Raw genomic sequence first — 15797 nt, 5'->3', positions numbered from 1 at the left:
GTTTTAAGAGAAAAGAGAGCCCTTCTCTCTCTAGAATTATTTTTGAAAGTTTGAAAATGAGAAAGTATGGAGAGAGGGCTTCGGCCAAATAAGAGAAGAGAGAGAGAGAGTGAAGTATGTACAGTGTAGGTGTGATACACCCTTTAACTAGGCCAGTGTGAGAGTGGAGAAACTTTGAATGGACTATGTATTAACCATGAGAATTTTATTTAATTAATAAAAAATTAAATTTGTTAACTATACAACAAGAAACACATGAATCATTTAACATGCAAACAAAGGATCGGTAAGTGCTTTATTAGGTCCAATAGTACCATGACATATAATTTAAAATAAAATATAGTAAAGATAATAAACACAATCCTATACTTTGGAAAAGAGATTTTCAATGTAGGGATCATATAATAAAAAAATTTATGAAAACAAAAATAATTGTAGTGCCATGACATATACATAATAAAATATATATAACAGCAATCAATTATAAGATTAGTTATCTTATAAGTAGAGACAGAGAAAAAAGTAATAATAACACATTGGGAAGCTGATTAGTATGGGGAAGGAGGTAGCCATTATTGGAGCTGGAACAAGTGGCCTCTTAGCTTGTAAATACGTTCTTTCGAAGGGTTTCCAGCCCATTGTTTTCGAGTCACGTAGTGGTGTGGGAGGTCTATGGACCAAAACCATAGAGACAACTAAGCTCCAAACTCCAAAGCCTTTCTACCAATTCTCAGATTTCCCATGGGATTCGTCGGTGGAGGAGATGTTCCCTGACCAACATCAAGTCTTGGATTACATGGAATCCTACGCACGCCATTTCGACCTGGTGAGACACATCAAATTCAACACAGTGGTTCGTTCGCTTGAATATGATACTTCCGACCAAGATATGCAACACTGGGCTCTTTGGGGCGGTGATGGTGAGGCCTGTGGCTCTCGAGGGAAGTGGAATCTCGTTGTTCAAGAACAAACCAAAGCCGTTGATGAGGTAATTAGTTAATAATAATTCTTTTACTAACTACTATTCATTTTTAAATTGATCCACTACTATTTTTTTTCTTTTTTAATTTAATTTTGTATGATTATTATGTAGTATATACTATATAATAATGTATTAGGTGATCTGATTACGTATACATTTGATTTGACCATTTAATAAGAAATTTGGTGATTGCATTTGATATATATGTAAGACAAAAATGTTAAAAACGTTTTTATTATAATAAGTATTAGTTAGGTGTGGGTTTTTAATATTTGTAAAACCGATTGATTGTTAAAAAAAAAAAAGAGAGAATAGCTAGCCTTTCCCGGACCAAACAGGTGTTTTCAAAATATGTATCAGAATATATATTACACCTAGTTATCATTTTTTTTAAAATAATAGATTATAATTTGTTGCTATAATTTTAAACACTACGCAAGTATACGCAATCAAGTAGTAAATCTCACACAGGTGAGGTCGATCCCACAGAGAATTGGATTAAGTACCACTAAATTATACTTATGATTCTATTCAGTAAATCGGAAGCAATTATGATTTAAAAACAGTAAAATATGAAAGAAATTCAGAAAACTTAATAACGCAATTTAAAGTTGAGCAAGATGAGATAATAGGGAGGAGAATCCTGTTGTTGTTTACCCAAATCGTTAATGATTAATTACTATCCTATTCTTGGAGTGAATGACAGATTATGAAATAACCTAGCTCCTTTCAGATCTTCTAGATTCTAAACCACATGTTATCTAATTAATTCCTTAATTAAACTAACATGAAATCAGCATTAAGTAATAATCTACTCGTCACATAAGTCATGCAAATACTTTCGTTTCACATAGAACATTGATTATCTTAATTTTAGCATTCTCAATTCTCACTTTTCAGATTTCGAATTGAGATCATAGAGCATGCACAAGGTGATCAATCTTAAACATGAAATTAAGAACAAATTAAGATAATTTCACACACAAGAATTGAGGAATGGTAATTAAACATTAACTAGGCAAAACATTAAACAACAATCATCATCCTCCCTAAATGGGAAATTTAGTTCAGAAACAAATCCATAACCATTCCTATAGCAATATTCAACATAAATAAATTAAAGAGGAATAAAGAAAAGAACTGTTGGTGGATGAATTCTGGATCTTCACTTCAATCTCTGTGCTCTTTCCTGCACTCTCAGCTGTATTTTAGGGTTTCTGATCGCTCTCCCGAGGACTTCCAATCGCGAGTTTTCTATTTATAACTGAAATTTAGGGTTCGATGGACGAAAATGCCCCTGGTCCGTACGGGATCTCGCCGCGGCCAAGCTTCCTCTCGCCGCGGCGAGATAATTGAAAATAAGGGGTCTCTCTGTATCTTTTAAATGGCCGCGGCGAGCCTCTTCATCGCCGCGGCGGCCCAAGCCTCTAGATTCTCGAAATCTAGCCGCGGCCGGTGTTGTGTTTAGCGCGGCCGGATGTGCACAATTACTCAGAAATTGTGTTTTCTTCGGCTCAGCACATCTTTTAACGAATTTCTGCCCCCGAGACCTCTTTTATTCCAAAGAACCTGAAAACATAGAAAACAAGCGTAATTCCGTCCCAACACAGCTAAAAACGCACATAAATTAGATCCAAAACATAGGCTAAAAATAGCCTAACAAACTCCCCCAAACTGACTCTTTACTCGTCCCCGAGTAAACTAAGACTAAACTAAAAACAAACTGACAATGATAGCTAAACTTTCCAACAATTTAATTGTTACCACCACCTGCACAACTTCAATCCATCAATAACCAGAATTTCAACTTGCCAACTCTAAGAACTAAGTTGAATGTGCAATTTACAAGTAAGTAATTCATACAAACATAAAGCATCGCAATTGCCATCAATATCACAACTGTTCTAAACTTTCCAACATCCCACTAACACATGATCAATAAGTTTGAATGACATACCTCTCTCCACTAATGTTGACAAATTTCTATTTGGAATCAATAGGTCTTTTTCGGTTAACATCACATGGCTTAGGTACATGGGTAGGTGAGAAGTCATTTAGGCTATACTATACCATAAGCACTATTAACCAAACAAGCTTAGACATTTATTTTGCTTTCTTTCCATATATCCCAAAAACAGAAATAATAGATTGCAATTTTTCTTATGTGTGTACCTCATAATTTTCTTAACTCTTTTTTCAAGAAGACACATTTTTTTTCTTTTTTTTTTCATAGGCACAACACACAATATTATTCTTTTTTTTTTCAATCTCTCATTCCTACACTTTATTTTTCCACTTACATCACTTATCCCCCCAAACTTGCTTCAAGGCTCATGGCATAATAAGGTATGTTCAGGGTGAAAAGAGTTTAAGATACAAATTCAAAATTTCGATTAAGTGGTGAAAAATTTTTAAAACAGGCTAAGGCTCAACTTTGGGTATACTATGGTAAAAATTTATAGGTAGGCTTGAAAGGCTCAATCGTTCCAAAGAAAACTTGCCTAAATCACTTTCCAAACAAAAAATATCAAGGATTTCGCTTCAAGAGAGTATGTCATACAAATTCTATTCCATGTTCAATCAATCATTCCACAAACCAAATAGAACAGAGGTGATATGTGAGAATAGCAAATGTTTTAAATCTACATGAATCACTTCCTAGCACACATCCATCTTAATTCAAACAGTTGCAAGTCAAGCACACAGTTATGTTTTAATCCATTGCACAAGTGAATAACAACAATTCAATCAATCTTTCAATTTAGCTATCACGCAAGACTAAAAAAAAAACTAAAACAAACTAAACTAGAACAAATAAACGCGAAAAAATAAATTAAGTTCCCCCCCCCCCAAACTAAAACGCACATTGTCCCCAATGTGTGAAAATAAACCAGGGTGAGAGAAACTTACCTGAGCCCCTTAGAAGGGGTTTGGCGGCGGTGGCTGGTCATAAGGGTTGAAACGGGGTGGCATGGCAAAATAGTTCGGTTCGTCCACACCGATATTCATCCTCGTGACAAGTGTATTCAATTGAGCCACCTGCTGCTCATCGAAGATACTCCTCTGGGCCATGTAATTTTGCATATGCATGTTTTGCTGAATCAGATAATTCAGCTGATCGTGAGTGTACTGCATGGCAGGGTCAAGAGGCCCGACAAGACGTGGTGGTTCGATGTCCTCACGTTCCTCTTCTTCTCTTGCCGGAGGACCTCTTTGAACTGGCGGTTGACCATGAGGATGAGGAGGTTTGAAGCGAAGAACAGTTGCCAAGTTAATAGGGCGCTGTGGCGGTGCCTTTGTATCATATGAGTACTGCGGTACCCCATGTTTCTCACACAGATCAGTGATTATTCCAGCCAACCCAAGTCCTCCACCGGAAGATCCCTCAACCATAATGTCAAAGGTCACTCGAACAATATCCCCCACATTCAAATTATACCCTTTCATAATGCCGTAAACCCATTTAATTCTGTCTATTTGAGCATCAGAAAAATGCTTGTTGAGGAGCATCCTTGCACTAACAAAGTAAAGCCAAGCCTTGGCCACTGGGTTGAGTTCACATCGGTACAATTGGTATGGTTCTCCATTAAGCTCATGGAACCTAAGGCCAGGATACCCTAGAGTCTCAGCAATATCCACATAATTCAAACTTCTCTCTCGAAATTGCCGTTTCAAGGGTTGTTGCTCCACAGTGAAAGTTGGGAGGTCATAAAGGGCATGAATATCGGCTGTGGTAGCAGGCACTCTAACCCCCCTAACTCTTACCTTGCCATCCTCTCTTTCAGGCCAGTTGGCTAAAAATTCCAAAGCTAGAGTTTGGTTACCACGCTCAGTGACATCCACGAACTTAGTCCACTGCCTATGTAGGATTTGATCCCTAATAGACGCAAATGCAGGGGGAATGTTGGCAGTTTGGCTTAGGTTCACAATGTCTATCCCTCTATCTTCAATGAATGCCCTATCTTTCAATTTCAAAAACCGCTCTTGAGCATCCATGTTGGTAAACCTAACTCTATCAAGATTAGAGCGTCCCCTAGGTGGGTTGGATGATGAAGCTCCCTCCTCATTAACTCTTGACCTCTTTGGACCCATCTCACCAAAAAATTATATCCTAACTCCCAAGATTTTTCAAAATTTCGACAGCACTTCCCCTTAAAAATTGACTTCCCGGGATTTAAATCCCTTTCAATTTAACCCAATTCTATTCACACAATCAATTTCAACAATGTATATAGCAAAAATCCCAAATATCCACCAAATAATCCAAAACTATCCAACAAATTCACAAATTCTTCAATAAAAATTGGAGTGGAAGTCTTAGAATCAATACCTCAATGACAATTCTTCCTTTAATCATCCTCCATTGTTGACATCTTGAAGCTTTTGAGAAAAAAAAAGGATGAATAAGGTTTTTTATATTTTGGGTGAGGTTTTAGGGATTTGGGGTTGATTTTGAGTGGGAATTAGTGTTTAATGAGAGAAATAAGGGTTTAGGATGATTATTGATGAAATTTTATGGTTAGAATTGGTGGAAAGGAGTTTTGAATGGGATTAGATGAAGAAAAAATGGTGAAAAGTGGTGTTTTCGGCGTGGAGAAGAGAGGGTTTGAATGGGGTGTGAGTTTTGAAATGTTAGGGATTTGGGGTTTTTAAACAAAATCTGGCCATTCTCGCCGCGGCCACATGTATCCTCGCCGCGGCGAGATTTCGTGAAATTAGCACCCTCTCTGTAAGGCCAATCTGGCCGCGGCGGTGTATACCCTCGCCGCGGCTAGAAATCGTGAAAAATAGCCCCTTTCTGTAAGGCCAATCTGGCCGCGGCCATACATCTCATGGCCGCGGCCACTGACAAAAATAATTTTTTTTTTTTTTTCAGTAACGAAAAAGAATGAACAACAAGAAAAATAACAGTAAACTTAAAAAGAGTTCAACTAAATCAAAAGAACACTTGGGTTGCCTCCCAATTAGCGCTAACTTTATCGTCGCTCAGCTAGACGTTGATCGAGATCTTCAAAGTGGCGCCAGAATCATGGCGGACTTGGTTTGATCAAATTGACCTCCCAAGTAGAGCTTTAATCGCTGTCCATTCACTTTGAAAGTATTAGGACTTTCACCTTTTAGTTCCACTGCTCCGTAGGGAAACACTTTGATCACCGTAAATGGCCCTGACCACCTTGACTTTAATTTACCAGGAAACAACTTTAGTCTTGAGTTGAAGAGTAGAACTTGTTGACCAGGTTGAAACTCCTTTCTGACTAGATTTCGGTCATGCCATCTCTTAGTTCTTTCCTTGTAAATCTTGGCGTTTTCATAAGCTTCATTTCGAAATTCTTCCAACTCATCCAACTGTAGTAGTCTTTTCTCGCCTGCCAGCCTTTTAAGTCCATGTTTAGAGTTCTCATTGCCCAATAAGCTTTGTGTTCTAACTCCACCGGTAAATGACACGCCTTTCCAAACACCAACCGATATGGTGACATCCCTATTGGCGTTTTGAACGCTGTTCTGTAGGCCCACAATGCGTCATCCAACTTTCTTGACCAATCTTTCCTTGATCTCTGCACCGTTTTCTCCAGAATCATCTTTATTTCCCGGTTAGAAATCTCAGCTTGGCCATTACTTTGCGGATGATAGGGGAGGGCAGTTCGATGACGAACACCATACTTTGAAAGGAGTGCTTCGAACTGTTTGTTGCAGAAATGACTCCCTTCATCGCTTATGATCGCTCGGGGAGTACCAAACCGTGTGAATATATTCTTCTGAAGGAACCGAAGAACTGTTTTTCCATCATTAGTCGGTGTTGCCGCAGCTTCTACCCATTTTGATACGTAATCCACAGCTAGTAAAATGTATAGATTGCTAAACGATGAAGGAAAAGGACCCATAAAGTCTATCCCCCATACATCAAACAACTCTACTTCCAAGATTCCTGTCAAAGGCATTTCGTTTCTCCTTGAGATGTTTCCTGTACGCTGACAACGATCACATGCCTTCACAAAAGTACTAGCATCTTTGAAAAGCGTTGGCCAAAAGAACCCGCTTTGCAACACTTTGGCAGCTGTTCTAGTTCCACTGAAGTGTCCCCCACATGGTAAAGCATGACAGTGATTAAGAATAGAGTACATCTCCTCTTCAGGCACACACCTTCTTATTATCTGATCTGCACAGTGCTTGTAGAGGATTGGCTCTTCCCAGTAGTAATGTTTTACCTCGGAAAAGAATTTCTTTAATTGTTGGCGAGATAGCTCAGGAGGAGTGATATTAGCAGCTAAGTAGTTAACATAATCATCATACCATGGTACCATAAGACTTTCCCTCACACTAAAGAGTTGTTCATCGGGAAATTGTTCATTTATTTGTACCTCTTTCGTATTCTGACTTTCTTCCAGTTCTAGTCTTGACAAGTGATCTGCCACCAAGTTCTCAGTACCCTTCTTGTCTTTTATGTCTAGATCAAATTCTTGCAAAAGAAGAACCCATCGAATCAGTCGTGGTTTGGCATCCTTCTTAGTCATCAAGTATTTGATTGCTGAATGATCTGTATACACTATCACTTTATTGCCAATCAAGTAGGGTCGAAATTTGTCACACGCAAACACTATAGCCAGCATCTCTTTTTCTATAGTAGCGTAGTTTAGTTGGGCATCATTCAAGGTTTTGCTTGCATAGTAAATGGTTCTGAATACCTTGTCAACCCGTTGTCCCAAAACTGCTCCAATAGCATAATCACTTGCATCGCACATGATTTCAAAAGGTAATTCCCAGTTTGGTGTAGTCACGATCGGTGCTGAGATTAACTTCTCCTTGAGAATTTGGAATGCTTCAAGACAATCTTTCCCAAATTCAAAAGGTACTCCACTAGCAAGAAGATTGGATAGCGGTTTGGCCACCTTGGAGAAATCTTTGATAAATCTTCTATAAAACCCGGCATGACCCAAGAAGCTTCGAACTCCCTTAACTGAAACTGGAGGAGGCAAGTTCTCAATTGTAGATACTTTGGCTCTGTCAACCTCAATACCTTCTTTTGAGATTTTATGTCCCAGCACTATTCCTTCTGTAACCATGAAATGGCACTTTTCCCAGTTCAGCACCAAATTAGAGTCTTCACATCTTGCTAAAACCAATTCCAAGTTGCTCAGACATTGGTCAAACGATGAGCCAAACACTGAAAAATCATCCATGAACACCTCGATGCACTTTTCTATTAAATCTGAAAATATAGCCATCATACACCTCTGAAATGTTGCTGGAGCATTGCACAGCCCAAATGGCATTCGTCGAAAAGCAAAAGTACCATATGGACATGTGAATGTTGTTTTCTCTTGATCCTCCGGTGCTATAGCTATTTGGTGATACCCTGAGTACCCATCAAGGAAACAATAGTACTCTTGTCCTGCCAACTTGTCTAACATCTGATCAATAAATGGGAGTGGAAAGTGATCTTTTCTTGTGGCCTTGTTGAGTTTTCGGTAGTCAATGCAAATTCTCCATCCCGTGACAGTCAAAAAGTGTTTTTTTTTGATGGGTTGATTTCTTGATTTTGATGAAGCGTGGGATAAACAAGACCTTTTTTGTCGATTTTCTCAATTAGTTGATAATTGTTAGACCAAGGTCTGGTTGGGATGAGTTCATTCTTCTCATTCTTTACCACCGTCATCCCTCCTTTCTTTGGAACAACTTGGACTGGGCTCACCCATTTACTGTCTGAAATAGGATACGCTACCCCGGCATCTAACCACTTCAAGACTTCTTTTCTGACAACCTCCTTCATTGGTGGATTTAATCTACGTTGTGCATCAATGGTTGGCTTCACTCCTTCCTCCATTAAGATTCTATGCATTACAGTTGAAGGGCTGATCCCTTTAATATCTGCTAAAGTCCATCCAATGGCTTTTGTATGCTTCCTTAGAACCCGTAATAGCTTATCTGTCTCTACAGAAGATAGGGAAGAAGCCACAATAACAGGAAGTGTCTTATTTTCTCCCAAATATTCATACCTGAGATGCTCTGGTAGGACTTTTAACTCTAGTTGAGGAGGCTTTTCAGTAGATGGGGTAGACTTTGTTGGTATGACTCCTAACTCTTCATAATATTTTCTATTCAGCGGTCCATAAGAATCGAGCCACAAAGCATACTCATAAGCTTCCTTACCGTCTTGTTCCACCACCTCTTCTTGTACCAAAGTCAAATTAAGAGGATCTTCAGCATGCGTCTTTGTCTCCACCAACTGGTCCACCACATCAATTGCAAAACAGTTGTCACTAGCCGTAGGATAGGTCATTGCTTTGAGCACATTAAATACAACTTCATCTCCTTGTACCCTTAGCTTTAACTCTCCTTTCTGAACATCAATTAGTGCTTTCCCTGTTGCCAAGAAAGGTCTCCCCAGGATGATAGGAACATTACTATCTTCTTCCATATCCAGAACAATGAAATCAGCTGGAAAGATGAACTTGTCCACCTTTACTAACACATCCTCAATGACTCCTCTAGGGTGAGCTAGCGATCGATCTTCAATTGAAGAGTTACGGTAGTTGGCTTTGCTTCACCTACCGCAATCTTTTAAACAATCGACAAAGGCATTAAGTTTATACTGGCTCCCAAATCACATAGTGCATTTATTCCTTCAATTTTACCAATAGTACAAGGAATAGTGAAGCTCCCTGGATCTCTGAGTTTTGGAGGGAGTTTCTTCTGTAGAATAGCGCTACACTCTTCAGTTAGAGCCACTGTCTCATAGTCTTCCATCTTCCTCTTCTTTGACAAAATTTCCTTCATAAACTTCACATAACTTGGCATCTGCTCTAGAGCTTCAGCAAAAGGAATGTTAATGTGAAGTCTTTTGAAGACTTCTAGAAACTTGGTGAACTCGCTTGTCTAAGCTTGACTTTACGAGCCTGCGAGGATAGGGTATTTTTACATGATGATCAATACTAATCGGTGGAGACTGTGGTGGTGGTGCTGGGCTGTCAGTAGCCTTCTCTGCTGTTGGTGTCGGTGTTTGCACTGGTTGAGCATTTATTTCTTCGTCTATCTCAACTGGTTGTGGTAACTCGGGCCCATCATACTTCTTACCGCTCCTCAGGGTAATTGCCTTGCAATTTTCTTTGGGATTGACTTCAGTTGTGCTAGGCAAATTTCCTTGAGGGCGGGTTGCTACCGAGTTGCTAGTGGCCCATCCGAGTCTCGGGTCTTTAATTGAAGATCTAGTTTCGGTCATAAATTGGAGCGATAAATCGTCCGCAAACTAGAACTTCCACCAGAGGCTTGTTGTTGATTAAACTGTTGGTTCTGATTTCTTTGTTGATAGAACCCACTATTTCTTCGGTTGTTACCCTGGTTGAACCCATAATTGTTGTTGTTGTTGTTCTGTGAAAAATTCCCAATGGCTTTAGCTTCATCCATTGGCAAATCATCCACATCTGCTTGACACTCCGAAAAGTGATGACTTCCTCCACATAACTCACAAACAATTTGGGCTTGTTTAGCTTGCCCTGCAATGATTTTAGTCAATGCCTCAACCTGAGCTGTTAACTTTGTGATGGCATCAACTTCTAACACACCGCCTACCTTCTTAGATTGACTCCTTTCGGTTGGCCACCGCGATTGTTTAGAGCCATCTCCTCCAATAGATCATACGCTTCATTAGCACTCTTTCTCATAAAAGCTCCGCCCGCTGCTGCATCTATTAAAGTTCTAGTATTACCAACCAGCCCGTTATAAAAGTTGTGAACCAGCATCCACTTCTCTATACCATGATGAGGACACCTCCTGATCAGATCTTTAAACCTCTCCCAAGCCTCATGGAGAGATTCATTATCTTGTTGGCAGAAATTATTGATTTCTCCTCTCAGCTTTGCGTACTTAGGCTGGAGGAAAGAACTTTGACAAGAATTTTGTTGCCAGATCATTCCATGTAGCAATAGAATTAGGTGGCAAAGAATTCAACCAACTCTTGGCTCGTTCTCTGAGCGAGAATGGAAACAACCTCAGTCGAATGGCATCATCGCTAACTCCATTAACCTTAAAAGTTTCACAAAGTTCCATGAAGTTAGAGAGATGCAAATTAGGATCTTCAGAAGGGAGACCACCAAACTGAACTGAAGACTGCACCATTTGAAGGATGGCAGGCTTAATCTCGAAATTGTTTGCATCCACTGCCGGTGGCCTGATACATGACTGCACTCCCGTCAGAGTAGGGAGAATGTAATCTCTCAAGCTACGACCATTAGCTTGATCTTCCACGGCACCTCCATTATTACCGTTATTACCCCCATTGTTTCCAGCATTATTGTTCACATTCGCAGCCATGATCTACGATGTTTCGGCGATTCTTTGAAACTCTTTCTTGCCTCTTGTTCTTTCGATTCCTCCTGCAAGTTTTCTCGATTTCAGGATCAACTGGTAATATGACTGTTTGTCCTTGACGGCGCATGCACTTAGGATTCCTGAAATAGATCAAGAAAATATTGCAAGAAAAAGGTTAGAAAAATCAGCAAGAGAAAATATACCAAAGTAGAAGTTAGTATAATTTTATGTAATATTAATCTTTAACAATTCCCCGGCAACGGCGCCAAAAACTTGTTGCTATAATTTTAAACACTACGCAAGTATACGCAATCAAGTAGTAAATCTCACACAGGTGAGGTCGATCCCACAGGGAATTGGATTAAGTACCACTAAATTATACTTATGATTCTATTCAGTAAATCGGAAGCAATTATGATTTAAAAACAAGATAAAATATGAAAGAAATTCGAAGAAAACTTAATAACGCAATTTAAAGTTGAGCAAGATGAGATAATAGGGAGGAGAATCCTGTTGTTGTTTACCCAAATCGTTAATGATTAATTACTATCCTATTCTTGGAGTGAATGACAGATTATGAAATAACCTAGCTCCTTTCAGATCTTCTAGATTCTAAACCACATGTTATCTAATTAATTCCTTAATTAAACTAACATGAAATCAGCATTAAGTAATAATCTACTCGTCACATAAGTCATGCAAATACTTTCGTTTCACATAGAACATTGATTATCTTAATTTTAGCATTCTCAATTCTCACTTTTCAGATTTCGAATTGAGATCATAGAGCATGCACAAGGTGATCAATCTTAAACATGAAATTAAGAACAAATTAAGATAATTTCACACACAAGAATTGAGGAATGGTAATTAAACATTAACTAGGCAAAACATTAAACAACAATCATCATCCTCCCTAAATGGGAAATTTAGTTCAGAAACAAATCCATAACCATTCTATGTAAAGAATATTCAACATAAATAAATTAAAGAGGAATAAAGAAAAGAAGCTGTTGGTGGATGAATTCCCGGATCTTCACTTCAATCTCTGTGCTCTTCCCGCCGCTCTCACTCGTATTTTAGGGTTTCTAATCGCTCTCCCAGACTTCCAATCGCAGTTTTCTATTTATAACTGAAATTTAGGGTTCGATGGACGAAAATGCCCCTGGTCCGTACGGGATCTCGCCGCGGCCAAGCTTCCTCTCGCCGCGGCGAGATAATTGAAAATAAGGGGTCTCTCTGTATCTTTTAAATGGCCGCGGCGAGCCTCTTCATCGCCGCGGCGACTGAAGCCTCTAGATTCTCGAAATCTAGCCGCGGCCAGGTTGTGTTTAGCCGCGGCCAGATGTGCACAATTACTCAGAAATTGTGTTTTCTTCGGCTCAGCACATCTTTTAACGAATTTCTGCCCCCGAGACCTCTTTTATTCCAAAGAACCTGAAAACATAGAAAACAAGCGTAATTCCGTCCCAACACAGCTAAAAACGCACATAAATTAGATCCAAAACATAGGCTAAAAATAGCCTAACATAATTCAATAGCTACTCGTTTGGTATGGTGCTGTATTAGTATTATTTATACAATACTATGTTTGATATTGACTTGTATTAATAGCATGTGTAAAGTTATAATATATTTTCAATACACTCGACCCCAACACTGACTATGGGTCTGGGTCTCGCGTTCGGGGTTCAGGTCTAGGGTCTGGGTCCTGGATTCGGGGTCTGGGTCCCGAATTCGAGGTCCGAGTTCGGGTCTGAATCTGGGTCAAGGTCCAGGTCCGGGTTTGGGGTCCAAGTCTGGGGTCTGAGACTGGGCCTCGGGTTTGGGTCCAGGTTTGGGGTCAGGGTCCGAGACCGGATCTGGGTCTAGGTCTAGGTCTGGGACCGAATTCAGGTCTCCGGGTCCGGGTTCGGTCCGAGTGCTAGGTCCTGGTCCGGGTCCGGTTCCAGTTCCAGAGTCCCGGTTCAAGTCTGGGTCCGGGTCTGGGTTTGGGGTCCAGGTCTCGGGTTCGGGTCTGAGTCCTAGGTCCGAGTTTGAGTCCGAATCCCGGGTCCAGGTTCGGGTTTGGGTTCAGGTCCAGGTCCGGGTCCAAGTCCAGGTTCAGGTCCAAGTCCGGAGTCGGGGTCACGAGTCCCAAGTCCCATGTCCAAGTCTCGGGTCTTGGGTCCGGGTCGTGGGTCGCGGATCTGGGTCCTGGGTCCGAGTCTGCATGAAGAAGAGTTGATATTTTAAAATTTGAAGAAAAAAAATTAGTGATGTATTTGAAAGAAATTGATGTATGGTATTATGTAAAAATTTGAGATTGAATAAAAAAAATGAGATATTAGTAATATATTTGGAAGAAAAGATGAATAATCCAATCCAACCGTATAGTTGTTAATTTTTTTATTATTATTATTTTACTTTATATATATTTAGAAAGAAAATGAATACTTTTATAGGAAATTGAATTAAGAAAAATAATGATAGGTTTACACGGTGGACTTTGTGATCCTTTGCATTGGACGATTCAGCGACTTGCCAAACATTCCAGACTTCCCTTCAAAGAAAGGACCTGATGTCTTTCATGGACAAGTCATTCATTCAAAGGATTATGCCGCCATGGATTTCAAAGCTGCTACTGAATTTGTCAAAGCCAAGCAAGTTACTGTCGTAGGCTTTCAGAAATCTGCTCTCGACATAGCAATGGAGGTTTCCACTGTAAACGGTATTAAGAGAACATTTACAAGAATCTCAAACTAAATCAACAAGCAAAAGATGATTATGACAATAATGATTTCATTTTTATGTTTACGTATATACAGGGGTGGAAAATCCTTGCACTGTGTTATACAGAACAGAACACTGGAATATTCCAGATTTCACTCCATGGGGTTTTCCTTTAGCTAATTTATACCTTAATCGCTTCTCTGAATTACTTGTTCATAAGCCTGGCGAAGGCTTTTTACTGGGTCTCTTAGCTACCTTACTGTCTCCAATGGTAATTATTATTTTGTTCTTTAATTAATTATTAAAAGTTTCTACTCTTACTAAAATAATTATATCATACAAAATATTAGAAATTGGCATTCTCAAAATTTGTGGAAAGTGGCATAAAGCATAAACTTCCATTGGAGAAGCATGGAATGGTACCCAAGCATAGCTTTCATCAAGGAATAAATGCATGTTCATTGGCATCAGTGCCTGAAAAGTTTTATGACAGAGTTGAAGAAGGGAGCATTATTTTAAAGAAAGCACCCACTTTCAGTTTCTGCAAGGAAGGTATTTTGATTGAGAGTGAAATCAATCCAAGAAAAACTGATGTGGTAATACTGGCCACTGGATATAAGGGTGACCAAAAGCTTAAAGACATCTTTACTTCCCCAACTTTTCAAGACTACATTGTTGGAGACCCTAGTGCAACATTGCCCCTATATAGGTAATAAGTACAATAAATACAACACAAATTAATTTTCATTTCTCTTTTTCTTCAATATATTTCTTGATGAGGATTGTTATTCGGCACAAGGTAACGTGTTAAGATTAGTTAACCATATTGCCTAAAAGTTATTTTCTTAAGTTATATGGCACCCGATACTTAATTACATTAATAGCAGTATGACACTGAGGAGGGTGCTTAGCACCAGTGTGCCTTTTAACAATTTTCATGTACTCATTTAGTTCTATTTTATTAGGGAATGCATTCACCCAAAAATTCCACAGCTAGCAGTGATTGGATACTCAGAAGGTTTGTCAAACTTGTTCACCTCAGAGATGAGATGTCGATGGCTATCAGAGCTTTTGGACAGGACTTTTAAGCTACCTAATATCAAAGAAATGGAGGAGGATGTAGGTAAATGGGATGAGTACATGAAGCGTTACTCTGGTCAGTACTACAGGAGATCATGCGTAGCTGCTATCCAAATATGGTACAATGACCAATTGTGCAAGGACATGGGTTGGAACCCTAAAAGAAAGAAGGGCATCTTTGCAGAATTATTTGAGCCTTATGGACCAATGGATTATGTTTCACCTTAATTAATGTCACTCATCACCACCCTTGTCATTTACAACTTCTTTTGATAGTATCACCATGTTATTCTCTTTTATGACTCGTTTTCATACTAAAAAAGAATGTAATTGAAATACTTATATTTATGAAATTTTTATTTAAAGAATAATGTTTTAAAATATTTTCATGTAATGATAACCATGGTTAGACATGTCAAAAAGATCCATTTAGTTGGAGCGGGTTGGAGCTCTGATCCGATGGATCACCTCTGATCTGAAACATTCGGATACTTATTGGATCTTGGATCAGATCTGCTCCGCCCCGCCTAATTTTTTTCTATCCGACCCGATTTAAATTTATTTTAAAAAAAACTTAATTCAAGACTCGGACCCCAAACTTGGATCCCTTGGGACCCAGACCCGGACCCTAACCTGGACCTGGTCCGGGACCCAAACTCGGACGAGGGACCCGGGACATGGACCTAGGCCCAGACCCGGACCTGGACCCAGACCCAGA

The 15797-nt window shown here is 39.4% G+C and overlaps 1 protein-coding gene and 1 non-coding gene across 2 annotated transcripts; both read left to right on the top strand.

Moving 5' to 3' along the window:
- Window positions 1-452: 452 nt before the first annotated feature.
- LOC115704895 (probable flavin-containing monooxygenase 1) lies at window positions 453-15469 on the top strand. The gene is made up of 5 exons (XM_030632109.2): window positions 453-988; window positions 13760-13997; window positions 14095-14270; window positions 14350-14708; window positions 14965-15469. The coding sequence occupies exons 1-5, from the start codon at window positions 554-556 to the stop codon at window positions 15305-15307; spliced, it is 1551 nt and encodes a 516-aa protein (XP_030487969.2). The 5' UTR covers window positions 453-553; the 3' UTR covers window positions 15308-15469.
- LOC115715432 (small nucleolar RNA R71) lies at window positions 10730-10836 on the top strand. Its single transcript, XR_004011303.2, has one exon. It is a non-coding gene; the product is annotated as a small nucleolar RNA R71 (small nucleolar RNA).
- Window positions 15470-15797: the final 328 nt, after the last annotated feature.

This window comes from Cannabis sativa, chromosome X (genome assembly GCF_029168945.1).
Source record: "Cannabis sativa cultivar Pink pepper isolate KNU-18-1 chromosome X, ASM2916894v1, whole genome shotgun sequence".
Lineage (NCBI taxonomy): Eukaryota > Viridiplantae > Streptophyta > Magnoliopsida > Rosales > Cannabaceae > Cannabis > Cannabis sativa.
Note: the sequence above shows the minus strand (reverse complement) of the source record. Positions and strands in the feature narration are given on the sequence as shown.

What these genes read in the sequence shown, in the direction of transcription:
- LOC115704895 (XM_030632109.2), top strand. Translation starts at nt 554, where the DNA reads ATGGGGAAGGAGGTAGCCATTATTGGAGCTGGAACAAGTGGCCTCTTA. An exon ending in AAACCAAAGCCGTTGATGAG is followed by an intron (nt 989 to 13,759) that starts GTAATTAGTTAA and finishes AAATAATGATAG; the next exon opens with GTTTACACGGTGGACTTTGT. An exon ending in CTACCTTACTGTCTCCAATG is followed by an intron (nt 14,271 to 14,349) that starts GTAATTATTATT and finishes ACAAAATATTAG; the next exon opens with AAATTGGCATTCTCAAAATT.